This window comes from Citrus clementina, unplaced genomic scaffold (genome assembly GCF_000493195.1).
Source record: "Citrus clementina cultivar Clemenules unplaced genomic scaffold, Citrus_clementina_v1.0 scaffold_6, whole genome shotgun sequence".
Taxonomy (NCBI): Eukaryota; Viridiplantae; Streptophyta; class Magnoliopsida; order Sapindales; family Rutaceae; genus Citrus; species Citrus x clementina.
In genome coordinates this window covers 4,707,067-4,725,077 of record NW_006262139.1, presented here as the reverse complement: position 1 = coordinate 4,725,077, position 18,011 = coordinate 4,707,067, and the positions used below count along the sequence as shown (strand labels likewise).

Below are 18,011 nucleotides of genomic sequence, written 5' to 3'. Positions count from 1 at the left end.
AGTGAATTAGCAGCTGAAAGTAGCGATGGCTCATCAAATCCAAATTTTTTCTTTGAGTTTCTTGCGCTTTAATTCTTTCAACACAAGAAACTAGGGAGATCTAGTTTGGGGGTAAATTTGGAATGATATTTTGGAACAATAAATGAATGACACATGGATAATTACAAAGGGCAAAATTGACACAATACTTAGAGCAATAGAAAGATGCTATTTGGAAGAATTTACTATATTGAATGAGTTTGGAAATCAATAGAAGTGTCAAGTTTGACACTTGAAGATATTTATGAGAAAAAATAAACTTAATATAAAAGGAATATTCTTAACCTTTATCCCTAAATATGATACATAACCCTAAAATTATCCTCTCCTTTTAACCTGAGAATGACATTTAGCCTTAACTTTTATGTATTCTCCTTACTACTAGACTCCACTATATAAATGACTTATTCACCTATATTAGGGCATGTCGTCATCTCTTTGCTTCCTTTTCTTCAATTTTCTCTCTATCTTTTAAATCATCAGTCATTTCTCCACTTTAGGAGGCCATTTTTATTCTCCACCTTTATCATATTCTCTGAGATATTATCATTCTCAATATCTTTATTAACAATCTTTATTTTTATCAATACCAAACATCTCTGTATTGCTATCTAGCTTGTGTTATTCATTTTGAATAATGTAAAATCTTATATAACCTCTCATTTATATAATGGATTGGTGATGATCTGCTCTCATGGATGTAGGCCAAAAGGTGAAACATGTAAATACTGTGTGTTCTTTATATTTATGTTTATTTTGCTATATTTTCAATTTGAGGTCGAAATTGTTTTTCATGTATGAGCTTATCTATAGATACCCAGTTACACCAAGTATTCTGTGAGACTATCTATACTATTCCTTGAGTATATCTGAGCTACACCTAAACATATATTAGCCCTCTATCAAATCCTACAAGACTCCACTGAGCTCTCCCTATTTTTCCTCCCACCTGAACTCACTATATCTACTACTTTTGCTCACTATCTAGGATAATTCAGCTAAACTACCTGGTCCAAATACTATAAAAATACACGTAAACCCAAACTTATCACAAGCTCCCTTCAAATATAAGTTTATTTGTTTGAATCAAATTTAAACTGGGTCCAATGAAAATCAGCCAACTGGTACGAATAAGATCTTAATGAAAATTTGGTGAACACATATATTAAATTATAGAGTATGATTGCTACAACTATTTTATTATACTTAGAATAAGAAAAGATAAAATATTGTGTGCATTATTTTAATCCATATTCCAAGATACTCATTGCCCAAAAGATACCAAAATCAGTTTCAAGATTCCAATATGTGAATATATATATATACATATTTTTAAATTTCATCCGTTAATGCATACATACGCAAGATTCAAAATCCCAACTACATCCATATAATTTTTATTAATTTATGAAATTAATAGTACCTATCGAAATTGATGACATGACCCACCATATTGTCACTTTTTTATTTTTCTTTAGACAAACATTTATTCATATCTCTAAATACCCACTTTGTCATAGAGTTCGGTTATACGGTTCACAGCTGATACAAATATAGTGGTTGATTTTTTAATCAAATTTTAAATTCAATTTCCCAAGTTGGTTTAAATTGAACTTTAAAGATAAAACAGTTATTTTATTTTATTTTTTTATCACTGTTAACAAAAAGATAAAAAATTGATACAGTTTATAAATTTGGAGTTAAATCGTTATTCATTAAACAATATATATTTTTTGATTTTTTAAAACTAGAGAAAGTAATAACTGGACAATTAAAAATTAAAAAAATACAAACTTACATAATGCTTGCACATTATACATTGTTGCAACGGTAGTTCCATGGTCAAATTTACATCTGCATAAAAAGTATCATACTTTAACACATGTATATCATATCATTCATATACTGATCTAATAAAATTTTATTGTATACATATTCAATTTTGAGATAAATCATGATGTGTGATAGGATTTTATTAAGAATATTTGAGGATATGAAAAACAAGGATTTTTCTGGTTTAGTAAGTCGTGAGAGCATATCAGGAATAAGGTTGTGGTCTCCTTTTATATGCTTCACTGAGAAATTATATTTTGAAAACCAGTCTTTGAGCCTAAGCAACTTTTACTTTTCTAAAAGCTTGTCGCTTGTAATTATGACTTTGCTTTTCAAAAAGTGATAGGGGTCTTGTCCTATCCTTTTTCTTGGTTTGCCTCCTATTTAAGCTCGGCTTCTCTTGGTTCCCATCTGCCTAATAAGGATATCTTGTTAGGATTTGATATCATTCACCAGATAAAACACCTCCAAATCATTCCTATTGGAATTCAAGTCAAGTCCATGTTTAAACCATACATAGTAGCTATGCTTAAAAATCATTAAACGTGTAAGGTGTATTTGACACATTATATTACAATATAGTGTATTGCATTAACATGCATTGCATTAAGTTGTAATGCAATACTATGTTTGGTGTAATATGGACTCTATTATATAAAATAATATTATATTATATAAATGTTAAAATTAAATAATATTTATTAATATTTAAGATTTTATTATTAATTTTTGAAATTAAGTACTTACTAATTACTTTTATATATTATTATTATAATACAAAAATGACTTAATAATATACTATTATTAAATAATAAATATTAAAATATTATGTTATATGATAATAATATTTTATTATAATATAATTTATTTCTATATATTAGTTACTATAATATAGTAAAATCATATTATAGTATAGTATAATTTGATATTGTATTACAAAAATATATTACTGTATAATTATATAATATAATATAAATTATATTATAAAATCATACAATATTAAATTATAAATTTATTTTATTTATTAATGTCAAGTATAATTTTTTAATCTCAATTTCATTTTAAATTTATTATTTAGTAAATAATAAATGATTAAATAAAAGTAAATATGTTCTATGTATTTAAAGTAAAATAACTAAAATAATTTTATGTAATAAAATCAGGATAGTATACTATCATTATTTATTAAATATTTAGGTTCATTACTATCTTATATATTATTTAAATTAAATTTCTTGCTTAAATTTAAATATAAATTAATATTAATAAATTTAGACCCTAGACCCTACTCCTCCATGGTTTATTTTATATGCCTTTCATTTTATTAACCACCTTCTTAAAGCAGTGTAATGCACTAGAAATTGCAGTCAAACATGGCTTAACATAAATAACAGTGTTTTAATGCAATGCAATATAGTGTAATGCAAGTTGCTAAACGCACCCATTGTGCATTGGAATGGATATTAAAAATATCCATTCGGTCTTGAAATTGGACTTAATAAGCCACCGTCCATAACTCAAATTTTATGAGAAAAGTATTAAAAATATATTGTTTTAAATAATTATATTTTTTTTGGCTTACCTATTACATATATTTGAAATTTTAGACCTTTTAGGTCCAATTTTTTAAGCCCAATTTTATTGAAATAAAATTAAAAAAAATAAAAATTATAAAATAAATATATATAATTATAATTATAAACATAAAATTCTAGTTTTTTATGCTAGGATAAAAAAAAAATCTAGCATTGGTTGAATTCAGACACTGTCATACTCGATATTGGCCTGAGTTTTTACCATCCGTACACTTTAGTAAGATGGTCCTCTGAATAATGTTTCTGTTTATTTTCTCTTTCCAAAAAAATATATAGAATAAAAATAAATTTCTTTATAATATTGTAATTTACAGTAGATTTTTAAGATAATCTCAGTAAATTCCGAACTCTACTATAAATATTACTTGTAGATTGGAATCAGTAAAAAGTGAAAAAAAGAAAAAGAAACTTTGCTTAGAATAAAAATTAATTGGGAAGCAAAATGTCCAAAAGAGATACACGGTAACATTTTGGGTGTGTTAAGGGCGAAAATGATAGCCTGGCACTGGCCGAAACCTTTTTAATTGAATTTCCGACGAAGCAAAGCTTAAGCACGTGAGGGGACCACTCACTCCGACTAAATTAAGACACGTGATGGCGGCTGATTTCTGTGTCTCAACCAACGTGCGCCACGAGGTTAGCTGATAATTTTTGCTTCACGATATGATATATTGCTCTAATTTCTCACGATCTCATGTGGTTCCTATGTCTCCGTATATGATAAGTTAATATGAGATTGGGTAAGTTTCGGTTTACTCAAGGTCCCTTGAGGTTTAGGGTCCTTCCACCTTGATAGATTGTATGAGTGTATCTCTGCTTTACACCCCTACCGTTAGTATAAATTTCAGTATATGTTTAGTATATAAGGGCAAGTAAGTAATTTCATATTAAATTAATTAAATATTAATAAATTTGAATTTTTTCACTTTAGAAATTGGAATATCTTCAAATACTCTCGTTACACAGTGGGTAATATATATATATATACAGACACATATATGCTGCTGTACATTGTTTTTTGCACCAAATTAAACAAAAAGAACGATGCTATCTTTCATCTTCTCAAATCAAACCCACAGTCAATTTTTTTTTTTAACATTAGATTGCACACCGATCATTGAACTTTCCATTGTCATCGAGCCATACCAGTCTCATTCCGGAATCACATTACTTATGACATCATCCGGTAACAATATATCTATCAAATATCAATATCAATATTCAAGTAATAAATTTGGATTTTTTATTCCAATATTTCGATTTAAAAAAAAAAAAGATGCATTCTTTCACCTACTATCAAAATTAGAACTTTCGACACAGATATCAAATAGGCACATATCTTTTCATAGCTTGTTTTACCGCAACAGCTGCACCTCCCGTCAACCCACCAATCGCCCCCACAACAGCCATCGACGTTATTCCTCTCGCCACCTGACACACAGCCCCAGTGCCCAGTCCCGCCGCCATGCTACTCCAAACATCATTCTGATCCGTAACCACCACAGCCCCACACTCCATCCCTGCATAGATCAACCCAATCACGCCGATCCGACTCCCCCGCGATCGTCTTGAATGTCCCAACGAGTTCAAAACCCACAAACTCAAATTACCCGAATGTCGCGCCGCCTCTGTTGGTGGTGGTTGCGTCCACCTTCATTGCTACATGTTTTGCCGTGTGCTTCTTCGACTTCGCATTTCCGATCATTGTAATTTTTTATGTTGAGGATCCAACGGCAAGGATTTGATAAGGTGTTTTGACGGATGATGAGAAAAGAGAAGAAAAAACCCTGTGAACTAATCAAGAATTGTGTCACATTAAAGCTTTTCTTGATGCAAGGGTATTTTGGTCATTTAGTTAGTCAACTAACAGTCAATAATACTTTATACTAACGGTAAGGGTGTAAAGTGAAGAGACCCGCATACAATCTATCAAAGTGAAAGCACCTCAAACCTCAGGAGAAGAAACCGAAAATTACCTATATAAGATTTGACATTTGGGGTCCGCTACTCCACTTATAATATAGCCGCGGTATGACACCGTTCCACGATTTATTTAAAAATATATTGGCCGCTCGATGGCTTTTCAAAGCAATCCAACGGCTTTATAATTTAACGCATAAAACCGGCTACCGAAACAAGGGCAAACTGGCAAATATCATTCTAAATTATCATATAGTACCTTCTCTTAACTAAATATCAAGTATCAACAAGAGCCATTTAAGTTTGGAAACTATTAAAGACAGCCTCAACATACAAAAATTTATTTTTTAATGATGAAAAAAGTACTTTAAAATATGAAAAAGATTATTTATATTATTATAAATCAAATTAATCCAAAATCAATTATTATTTTATATTTAACTACTGAATAGTTTTCAAATAATTATAATTATTGATAATACCAAATATAATATTATATCATTCATCAAACATTATTGTTTTCAATATTATTAGTATTAGATGGCTAATATAAATACTATAAAATTGTATTTAATGTGTATAATACTCATAAACAATCTCTTGTGTAAGCTATTCATAAAAATTATGAGAAATTAATTAAATTATTGCTTGTAACCTACTTTGTGTTATTTGTATGAAATAGCTTGCATAGAACCTAATTTTTTTTTCCTGCATTATTTTTGTGGTTTCGTTTATTTACAAATTTCTACAACAATAAATAGTTTTATTGGAAGCTTATACATGTTGTAATGTTAATATTTGATCTTGTGTTACTAGTCATATCATAGTTACTAATATTATATATAGTACACAACTTTACTATTGATGTTGTTGATAAATAGCCTTATTAGTCAATATTACTATGATTAAACTAAATTCAATTTTTCATAATTTTAATCAATATTATATAATTTTATTATATGTGTGTATAACCTATAGGACATTATCTTCATAGCAATAGAATTTTTAGTAATGTTATATATATAGTTTAAAGTGAATGTGTGTGTGATGTGAACCTCAGCAAGATAAGTGAGACCCTGCGCTCAATGAGATTCTTTTGTCAAAAATCATTCTAATTAATATTGAAATAAAAGATCTGGTTGATCCTAAAGTAAAATGAAAAAAAAAATCTTGTTTCCAAAATAGATTAGGAAATAAAGATTTTGTCTGATTTTTCTTCCTAATTTGATAAGCCCTTGTTTTTTCTTCATGCAGGTCACTCTCAATCAAATTTAGAAGCTTAAATAATAATGACAAAGTATTGACTATCTTGAATACTTATTTTTGGTATATTAGTATATATGGACAAAATATGAATTTAAAATGTGCTCAATTAATGAATTTAATGCTTCCTTCATTTCTTAATTATTACCCTTGTCATTGGAACTCTATGAATAGGGGTGGGCATTTGTTTTAAGTTGACCCAAACCGAACCAAACCCGCTTTGTTATTTGGTTTTCGAGTCGGTTCAGGTTAACCCAAAAACCCCAAACGGATTACAACCTCCAAACCGAACGGTTTCGAAATTTAGTTTGGGTTAACCCAAACCAAATTGAGTGGAGTTGGCAAATTATGGGCTTGGGATTAGCCTTGAAGAGTAGAGTTGCAAGGTCTGTGCTTGAGCCGGGCTTAGGCTTTTACTTATTTTTTCAATTTTTTTTAAATTGTTGTAAATTTAAATGAGCTAATAATAATCAAGTTGTTATAATCAATGAATCAAAGAAAATAAATATTTTAAAATAAAATAATAATAAAAAATGAAGTAAATAAAAATTTAGAAATTTAATTTTTTAGTACTGCATTCTCTAATTTAAGCACTATATTAATTAGTTAACACTTAAAAGAGAGTTTAGTATTATAATTTTAACTTTTCTTATTCATTATTTATATATAAATTAGGGATTTAAACTTTCACTTTTTTATTTTTCCATTATTTTTTAATTTTAAATTTATTATACTAACTTATAAATTTATTTTAAAAAAAAAAATTGATGGCTTAGGCTTGGCTCAGGCTTTTTTTCCTAAGCCATTGTCCAAGCCCTCACGTGGGAGGCCCAGGGCCGACTTGGGCTTTTTTCCCAATTCTAGAATTGAGAAACCAATTAAAAGCATGAAAATGGGAGAAAATAAGCAGAGCAAAGAGCACATGCACCAGCATGAAGACAGAAGTCAAAACAATTTCACAAAGACAAAACAAAGCCCCAAACCCAATCAGCCGATCCCCAATCCCAAATTCAAAACCTAACAGCCGTTAGTCATCCTCCGCGCCATACCATGTCTAGCCGTCGTAGCCCACGACTTCGATCCTCAAATTCACAATCTTACAAAACAAAAAACAAACCCTAACAACCACATCCTCTCTTATTTGGTTATGCCACTTGATTTGGCAGTCCCTCTACGTCGCTCTACGTTAGCTCAACTCGTCGTTGCAGCCAACAACTTCAGCTCACAACTCTCTCTCTCTCTCTCTCTCTCTCTCTCTCTCTTTCTTTATTCATCGTCGCAACCAACTATTTTAGTTCAAGACTCTCTCTCAAATTGCCATCGTAGCCCACGACTTAGGTTTAGCCACTACTTCATCTCCTTCTCCCAGCTTGCCATTAGCTCTTCATGCCTTCATGGTAAATCAGCTCTTCACAGCCTGTGTACATACTCAGTAGTGTTTTCTTTATTGTTGTAATTTGTATTTGAATATTATGAATTTAGTGTTTTGGAAACCCCGAATATTTCAAATTGGTTGATGTTTTTATCCCGACGAATTCAAAATAATGGGCAGTGCAATACGCTAATGGTTTTTGGAAGTTGATGGATCATGAGAAGGATGATTCTTTGCCCTTTGCCATTCTATTTGTTTATTTGTTGAGAATTCTAGCTATAACATAAACCATTAACCTTATCTGAATTATTAGCCCGACTCGATTTATAAACCCAATAACCCAAACCGTTTTGCAACCCAAAATTAACAAATTGAAACCGAACCGAAACAAAATAATTTTCCAACCCATTTGAGTTGAATTGTTAAACCCGAACAAGTTGTAAACCGAACCGAAAATGGGAAAAAAAAATCGAAACATAGGGTGCATTTGGGATTGAAGTTGATCAGCTGTAACTTAAAAGGTACAGCACTAAAGTGTTTGGTAAACACTAACTGCTGTAACTTAGAAGTTACGTTGATATAATTTTTCACTTGTATAATGCAAAATCTATTATATCTTTAATAATTTTATCAAAATTATTATTTAAAATTTACATTTACTATATATTATTAATTTTTGTTTTATAGTTACAGTTTTTTTTCCACAGCAGCTGTAACTTAAAAATTACAGGACCTCAATCCTAAACGCACCCATAAACCATAATGCCCACCCCTATCTGTGGATAGTCAATGAATCTTGTGAAGATTTATCGGCATGATTCTCATCAATGTGTAGGCTAATTGAATATGTGTATAGTATAAATTGAATTTTTAGTCTCCACCTCTATTAAAATTCAAACTTGAGTGCTCATTTAAAAAAAAAAAAGGAAAACTTTTTATTTTAATAAAATTTTAATTATATAATGAGTAATATGGTAAATTATTATTACACTTGTTCTTAACATTGTGTTGTACAAGTCCACTATATTAACAATGTAACTATATTAGTATAATTTTAGTGCAACAACTATCATCAAATACTATTTTTATTGATTGCATTTTGTGATTATATGATGTAAGCATGATAATTACAATTTTAAACTAAGGTAGATAAACTTAAATAACAGTGCACTTATACATAAAAGTTATAATCCATAGACTAATAATTGATGTACTTCATTTGTAGGTGTTACAAAATTATTACACAATTAATAGATAGCAAATTAACTGTCAGTGACATATAAGAGCCAAAAATTGGTAACATCAATTAAATTATAAATTTATTTAACAATATATTTATATAGTTGGATACATAATATATGATTAAAGATGAACTAGTGGTCACTCGTTCTACTAGATATTGAGTATTTGGAAACTTACTATAATTATGTATATCGAGTATTTGGACACTTACTATAGTTATGTGACTATATAAATAATATTAAAATTGTGCCTTAACTCTACAATGACACATGGTAATGTAATTCACCATAAAATACCGCTGCCAATCAAATCATTATTCATTTATAATATTAAGAGAAGAATTTGGTTCATTTGGCGGTAAAATTACTGCCTAAATGAATACTAAAACATTTTTATCAATTTTAATGGATTAAAATTAAAATTTGATTCGAAGTTTTTTAATCTTCAAGATAGTAACTTTATTTTTGCTCGACCACAGACACATTATGGACGTGTGAGCTTTATTTGAGCTAAATAAAGGAATGTGAAGATAATTTAATATAATTATTTTGTATTTAATTAAGCATCTTATTTGAAACTAAAAAAAAAGAGTATCTTATTTGAAAAAATAGAAATATTAAGTAAGAATATGCACTCAAGCAATGCTTGGGACTTGATTCTCCTCCTAATTAAATTGGGTAGGTGAAAAATTTCTACCCGATTAATATGAGTGGTGCAAATATTCTTCTTGTATTATGTGTGGATAGAATTCGAGATATGGTATAGTAGACTTATCAAGGATAGCCGAATAGATTTTTTATATTATAAACGTATACTTTTCTATTGTAAAAAAGGTAAAATTGTTTGAGTATTAAATTAAGGAAAATAATTTATAGAAACTTTGCCAAAACAATTAGGAAAATAATTTTCGTCAGGTGACGCTTGGGATAATGCAAAAATAAAGAAAAAAAGGAAAACAATTTTCTTTTTAAATACTAGTTAATGACTATAATTACTTCAATAAATATGTAAAATTTTTTACGGGACCTTTTGTGTGAGGTGAGGTCTAAAGCAATTATCTTAGAGTTGTATATAGCTGAGCCACCTATTGATCAGATTTTATTTATTCTTTTTTATCTAATGATGCTTAGACTTTAAAGTATTATAACCAAGTCCAATTTTCTTTTCTTTTGTTTTCCTTTTTAAAAATGCATTTCTCAAATTCAAATTCAAATGGATAATCAAATAAAACTACACTAAGGAGGTAAGTCTTCTTCATCAGTTTTATTTATTTTAAAGGAAAAGACTGACAAAAACAATAGTGTTGCAATAGAAGCAATATATCATTGCTTTCATCTTTTTATTATTTAACTAAATGACAATCCATTTTGTTTTCGTAGTTAAAAAGAAACTATAGGTTTCAAATTTTTATATATAAGTGTCGTTTTGGATAAAATGGGATTTAAAAAGAATCTTTTAACTACTGACTTAGCAATCACTCTTCTGACTCTTGAGTGATGCTGGCCAAAAGAGATGCAAAGGAGGCAACATAAGCCGTTAAACACTTAATGACATTACGAGAAATGTGACCTTTTTGCAATGGCCCTTTACCATCGTAAAAGACAGTTAGGTCAAAATATTACTACTGTAGGTGTTTCTTTCTTGATTAGTCATTTCAAAAAGTCTAGGACAAAAAAAATTAAATGGTCGTGAGCCATATATTTAAAAGAGTATTTAGAAACTAATAAATTTATTAATTAATCATTCTTATTGAAGAATAAATTATAAGTTATTATTAAAACAAGGATCCATAACTTAAGTTTCTAAGAGCAAAATACGATGGATCATTCTCAAAAAACATAATTGCTTAAAAGCTTTTGAACTATTTAAAAAAATTTTAAACTACCTTCATTTCATATTATTCTTTTTTTAATCTTTCTATATAATTTTGTTGGGCTACATTTAGAAATTTAGAATGGTTCCTTAAATTTAAAGGAAAATATTGGTATTTTATAGGTAAACTAACATATTTCTGTATAGATAAATTAATTTGTCAACTAACATTAGAAATAAAATTGTAGTAAAAATTAAAGTTTTATAATAAAAAATAATAAAGTATTACAACCTTAAACATTTTTACACATGTTTTATTTTGCAATTTTACCTTTTTATTTGTACAAATTTCTGAAGTATTAAAATGTTAATAACCCATATTTTTAATGTATAGTCAATTTATTATTCTATATTAAATGTATATTATGTAAAAAATGATGGTTGACACGTATTGATTTTCAAGCGTTTAAAAAATTTATGTGAGATTACATAATCCTTGTACCATCACTCATTTTTACAGTCAAAATAGGTTAGTGAATCAAAGATTATAAATTTAAAATAATATGCAATTATATCTGTAAATATTTTAAAATTTTTGGTTTTTATAATTGTTTGATAAACAATAGGGACTGAAATGTTAATAAGGAACTAAACATATTAACATATCCCCAGCCGTTGAACAAATTTTCCAATAAATCTATTTACCGAATCAGAAATGGACAACGTTGTAGTGGCTTGCAACTGGTGCAAGGGAGCTGGATCCCGATTCACATCATTAATCACAATGCAGACCATCCTCTCTATCTTAAAATAATGAAAAGAAAAGAATCATTTCATCAGTCGATAAAATGGATTCGAGATTTTGGATTTTTGGTGGAACACCGAGAAAAAAGCATAGTTAAAAAGATAATAATAAAAAAGCCAGAAACAACTGCAACAACAAGAACAAGTGAAGCAGAAGCAAAGATGGAAGCAGCAACACACAACACTGACTCTTTCTATCTCTCTGATCTTTAATTTTTATCTGTCTCAAAAATCTCTGCTTCCCTGTTTCTTTCTTTAAAGCGAATAATAAGCTTGAAAAATTGAATAGCAATAGGAAATGGGAATTCTGTACGACGACGTTGTGATCATCAGCCAATCAGACAAAGAAGGTGACCCATGTGTGATAACAGTCAACTGCCCTGATAAAACTGGTCTTGGTTGTGATTTGTGTCGCATCATTCTCTTCTTTGGTCTTAGCATTGTCAGAGGAGGTAATTTCTTCCCCACTTAATTGATTTTATTCTGTATTTAGCAACGATTTTCTTGTTTGGCTGCTGAGAAAATATGGGGAAAATATGTTATGATTTTCTTTTGTTGAATCTACCTCTTGAAATTTTTTGTAAAAAGAAAAAAAAAAGAGTGATTGGTATGTGTGATTGGTCTTCAACTTTGAGAAACAAGTGATGGGTAGTTAAGATTTTAATTACATCTAGTGAAACTATGATTTTAATTTTTTTAAATAACTATTTTCCTGGTTTGGCTGTTGAGAAAATATAGGAAAAAAAAGTTTTATTTCTAGCCATTTTCCTTGTTTGGTTGTTGGAGGAAAAAAATATTTATTTTGCTTTCATTGTATGTACCATGTGTAAAATCGAGTGATGGGTATGTGTGATTGATCTTCAACTTTGAGAAACGAGTGATTGGTATTTAAGTTTTTCATTACATTCGGTGAAATCTAGTTAAGATATTGCTCTTTTTTTTTTTTCGAAGTTATGGTTGTTAATTACAATATGTGTGATTCTTTTGAATTTGTATGGTCAAGATGTATCTACGGATGGGAAATGGTGCTACATAGTGTTTTGGGTGATTGGGGACTCACAAACAAGGTGGGGTTTATTGAAGAAGAGACTGATGGGTGCATGCCCTTCTTGTTCTTCAGCTTCTGTGGTTCTTTACTACCGCGCAGAAATGCAAGCACCCAAACCTTCTGATGTTTTTCTCTTGAAGCTTTCTTGTTATGATCGAAAAGGCCTTCTATATGGTACTTTTTTTTTTTTTTTACACTTTCAATTTTCTGTTTTTGATTTTATATTTGTGCTCATGTAACTTTGTTCGTCTATTTGGTTTCTTTTTTTCATATTAAACATAGTTATTTTGAGATGAATTTGGGTTTTGGTTTGCTAATTTAAAACTTTTGTGGTCTATTTGTATTGTCCTTTAAGTTGTTGATTCATACCCTTTGACTGTTAAAGAAAAGAAAGAGAGAATGTGGAATCTTTGAATGACCCTTTTTAATCCACTTGCTTTTTAATGGATTCTGGGATTTCAGATGCTTTTCTTTTACTATGGTTGGAGTGACAAAAATTACATTCCTCTGCTTTCTTGGTTTTTGGATATGGAATTTCTGATTTTCCCCTCCAGTGGAGAATTTTGATATGATAATATTTTAAGAACCGTGTCCATAATTGATTTTTGGAACAATTCTTTTTCCTATCTTTTGCCAGATGTTACCGCGGTTCTCTGTGAGCTTGAGCTTACCATAGAGAAAGTGAAAATATCTACTACTCCAGATGGGAAAGTGATGGACCTTTTCTTTGTCACAGACACAAGGTTTTGCTCTTTTGATATATTTTTCTCAAGATCAGCAAAAATATTCTTCTAATCTTTGACAGCTAGTTTGGTTTTCATCAACATAATTATGTTATTAAGGTTGCATATTATTCACTGACTGAGAGTTATACAATTATTTTGGAATGTCTGCAACTGTGCGAAATAGCTTCCATATACAAATTTAACTCGCATCTTGTTAGTAGATATTTGTGTTAATGGTCACTACTTTCAAATATAACAACTTTTTAGAGTAATAATAGAGTTACAAACTACAAATTGATATGGTATAACTCAATTGGTTGGATACCTTTTGGCCCATATGATTAATTTTTATTGTTTTGTATTTTCATTCAGTTAATGAATTTTTGTCACATCAGTTTTTACAAAATAAGTATATACAATAACTTGTGGCTCTTGACTAACTAGACTATCCAATTGACTAATATTCAGCAGCATCTATCTCATGTTATTGGATATTCTCTCTTGTCAAATGGTTCATTTGGAAAGGTCACTGTGCCATCCTTCGTAAAGTTAATATGGTCGCGTACAATTGAGATTGGAGTATTGAAAACCTGTGAACTGTGATATAATGGGCAGATAGTTACTCAATTGGTATTTAATTTATGTGCATACTTTTTCATTTGCTTCTTTATTTTTATTTGCTTATTTGGGATTTAAAGGGGTGTCAAAGGGGTTTTTCAAGAACTGAATTTATTTAGATAAGGCCATTTTTATTTTCAATATTTCGAATTTCGTAAAGTATTGATAGGTTGTCTCATGTGGTAAAAACAAAAGAATATATGGTAGTAATGCAAAGATTTAAAGGATTTTGAGATATCCCTCATTAAGATACAAAGGGCTTTTCTTTTGCAGAAATGAGTCCATGTTGACCTTTCTCTGAGAAACTAATGTGCTTCTGAATATTTTCGTTATCAGAGAACTTCTACATACAAGGAAGAGAAAGGAGGATACATACGAGCACTTAAAAACCATTTTGGGGAATGCAATGATAAGCTGTGATGTAGAAATGGTAGGCACAGAAATTACTGCCTGCTCGCAGGCATCTTCATTTCTTCCATCTGCAATCATTGACATGCTCCATTTAGATATGCCTGTTGAACTCCCAAGTGGATCGCTCACTTGCAGCAATGTCTCTGTCACAATAGACAACTCGCTGAGTCCTGGTCATACTCTTGTCCAAATTGTCTGCCAAGACCACAAAGGTCTCCTTTACGACATAATGAGAACTCTAAAGGATTACAATATTCAGGTAGATGAACTGGTTGTATGATAGACTTCAGATATAGTGGCTTTAAGAAAGTACTGCACTGTTTTGTCATGTACTTTATGTGTTATGGGAGTGTTTTTCTTTCTTGAACCATCTCCAATCCTGATGAACCTGGATTTGTTAGTATTTGAAATCCTTTTTTTTTTTGTTTTTTGGTTGGCTTGTGATTTGTTTATAAAACCATCAACCTGCTTAGATTGGAAGAATCTTATTGCATGTTTGGTTTGAAGAAATATAAGAAGAGGAGAGGGGAGAAAAGAAGGAGCAGGGAAAGAAACAAGGGAAGAAAGATAAATTCCATGTTGAACCAAACAATGATTGACCCTCTTTTTCATTCATTTTCTCCTCTTGTTACCTTTCTATTCCTCTCCTATCCTACCATTTCTTCCAACCAAACATGGGCTTAACTTTGACCTGCGGCTGTTTACCTCATGGAAGGATCTAGTTGTTAGATGGATTTGTTCTTGCTTTGCTTACATATTGAGTGCTCGAAAGTATGATGCATAAAATCCATGTTCTGCTGGTGTACTTCTCATCCAAAAATGTCGATCATATTCTGTTAAATAGAACACTTAGAAAAGTGGAAGTTAATGGAAGGTGGCAGCTGGTTGCATAACATTAACATATTAAGCATTATCTTTTATGCAGGTTTCATATGGACGCTTCTCTAGAAGACAAAGAGGAAACTGTGAGATTGACTTGTTTATCATGCAAGCTGATGGGAAAAAGATAGTTGACCCTAGCAAGCAGAATGGGCTATCCTCTCGACTGTGGATGGAACTGCTTCAGCCTCTCAGAGTAACTGTGGTCAGCAGGGGTCCTGATACAGAGCTTCTGGTTGCAAATCCTGTGGAATTATCTGGCAAGGGTAGACCTCTTGTTTTTCACGATATCACCCTTGCTCTCAAGATGCTTGATATTTGCATCTTTTCGGTATGTACTTATTTTCCTACGACATTAAGTGAAAAACCATTTTGGCCATGCTTACATATTCAGTTTTGTTTAATTGCATTTGTTGCATTATTAATATTGTGAGGATAAACATAAAACATTAGGCAGCTATGTCATCATTCCAGTAATGGAGTCGCCACAGCTGAGCTACGTTGTGTTATTGTCATAATGTTGCATTCCATTTTACTTTTCACAGTTAGGATATAACATTATCACAATGATGAGTTATAGATACTTGTTGTTTTGTCATTTTTACTTTGATTTGATTCCAAGAATTGGCATTCAAGAAATTTGTACAAAAAACAATTAAATTCTTGTTTTTTAGCAACAAATCCTTTCAATCTTCCTAAATGAAAAGTATAACATCTATTGCCCCTTTTTGTTTTCAGGCTGAGATTGGAAGGCACATGATTGGAGATAGGGAATGGGAAGTTTACAGAGTCCTACTTGATGAAGGGGATGGATTGTCTGTCCCAAGAAATAAGATTGAGGAAGGAGTTTGGAAATTGTTGATGGGTTGGGAATGACCATGGATTCAGACACAATTTGCTCTGCATGGTCCTTGTTCAGTATCCATTGTCCTACCATGATATGCCTTAGATGTAAATTACTGTTGTTCTTTAGAAGACTGAGATTTGACCCCCTCAAGTTACATCCATGAGACTAACATTTAGTAATACGTATGACAAGTTGGTAGTAGGATATATAGCACAAGTGAAGCTCTTTCAGGCATTGGATACTTCAAAGATATTGCATGGAAGTTTATGCAGATGGTGGATCCATTTCATGCTTGGTTTGATAAATCAGAAGTGTTTTCTGCCGCAGCGCTTCATGGGTCATTTGGGTTATCGCAATATGGTAACTGTCTTTTTATTTCCACTGTACATATGTTTAGGATATAAAAAGATCAGGATTTTGAATGTAAAGGAGACAGTTGTGCATGACAATGTTTATTTATCAATATAACATCTGTTCCTGCATTTTGTTGTATTGCTTTTTATTATAATGGCCATATTCGCAACCGCTGAACCTTTTCAATTTTCGTGATACCTTTTTTTATTTTTTCCTCAAAGAATTTGTTAAAAAAATACAATTGGCCAGCAACATGTATACAATAACATTTTGGGATTTATTGGCAGTCAAGATGGTACAATTCAGAGCTTTAGTAAGTATGGCTCGAGAATCTACTCCTACATAATGATAAATATTTTAAATTTTTTTACTATAAATTTCATTTTAAATTATGTGTTATTAAGTGGTTGGTAGTTTTTTTTATAAGATTTAAGTGAATTAATTGTATTATTTTACTAACTAATTAATGATTTGGCAATCGACAAAAGAACGGTGCGCACGCCTCTCTCACACCCGTGCGACAGGTGCATTATCGTGCCAAGAGACAGCGCGTCTTGGTGGGACAAGCAGCCTTGCCGCACCATGAGACAACACTTTGGTTTTTATTTTTTATTTTTTGTGTTGTTAATGTTATTAATTTATTGCGTGTAATTGTGCAATATAACAATTTAATTATGTAACTTGTATCAGATACATGGAAAAATTGAAAATAGGAAAGCATAATCCTCCCGGACCGACGTATGAATAGGGTACGATGAAGGTACCTTATGACAATCACTTCTCGGCGCGTATCAAGAGTATGTGTAAATTAGATATAGTTTTAAAAGGCATTTGAAAAAAATTAACAAAACGGTAGTTGAAACAGTTCAAAGAAGACATATTTGGGCATTTCATGGAGTGCCAAACCTTTTCGTTTAGTGGCGTAATTGTGCATAATGTGTTGCTTAGGCAAGTGGCCCATGCATAAGAAACAAAAAAAGATCAATTTTAGTTTCAAATTGGTAAGCATTTGATAAGCTTATCAGTTGGAGAGTGGTGCCTAGTTATTGGACTTTCTTACGGTCAAGATATTGTACTGAAAAATTTAAAAACAGTGCATAAGTTACTTAACTAGTATTTTGGCAATTTGTTTCGCAGAATGAATCTTGACGAACTTGAGGAAAGATTTGCGGACTTAGACTTCGAGGGTATAGACGACACTGATGTGCTAAGGATCGTGCTATATTACTTTGCAGACGGAGAACTAAAT

The 18,011-nt window shown here is 30.7% G+C and overlaps 1 protein-coding gene across 3 annotated transcripts; it reads left to right on the top strand.

The window, feature by feature from the left end:
- The first annotated feature begins 11,826 nt into the window (after window positions 1-11,826).
- Window positions 11,827-16,926, top strand: LOC18039348 (ACT domain-containing protein ACR10). 3 transcript variants are annotated; one of them, XM_024182719.1, is made up of 6 exons: window positions 11,827-12,332; window positions 13,001-13,102; window positions 13,566-13,671; window positions 14,608-14,941; window positions 15,608-15,892; window positions 16,300-16,926. In XM_024182719.1, the coding sequence occupies exons 1-6, from the start codon at window positions 12,179-12,181 to the stop codon at window positions 16,435-16,437; spliced, it is 1,119 nt and encodes a 372-aa protein (XP_024038487.1). In that variant the 5' UTR covers window positions 11,827-12,178; the 3' UTR covers window positions 16,438-16,926. The 3 variants fall into 3 exon arrangements, with proteins under 3 accessions (XP_024038487.1, XP_024038488.1, XP_006428457.1); XM_024182720.1 differs by having other exon boundaries at window positions 12,884-13,102; window positions 14,608-14,701; XM_006428394.2 differs by having other exon boundaries at window positions 12,884-13,102.
- The last annotated feature ends 1,085 nt before the right edge of the window (window positions 16,927-18,011 follow it).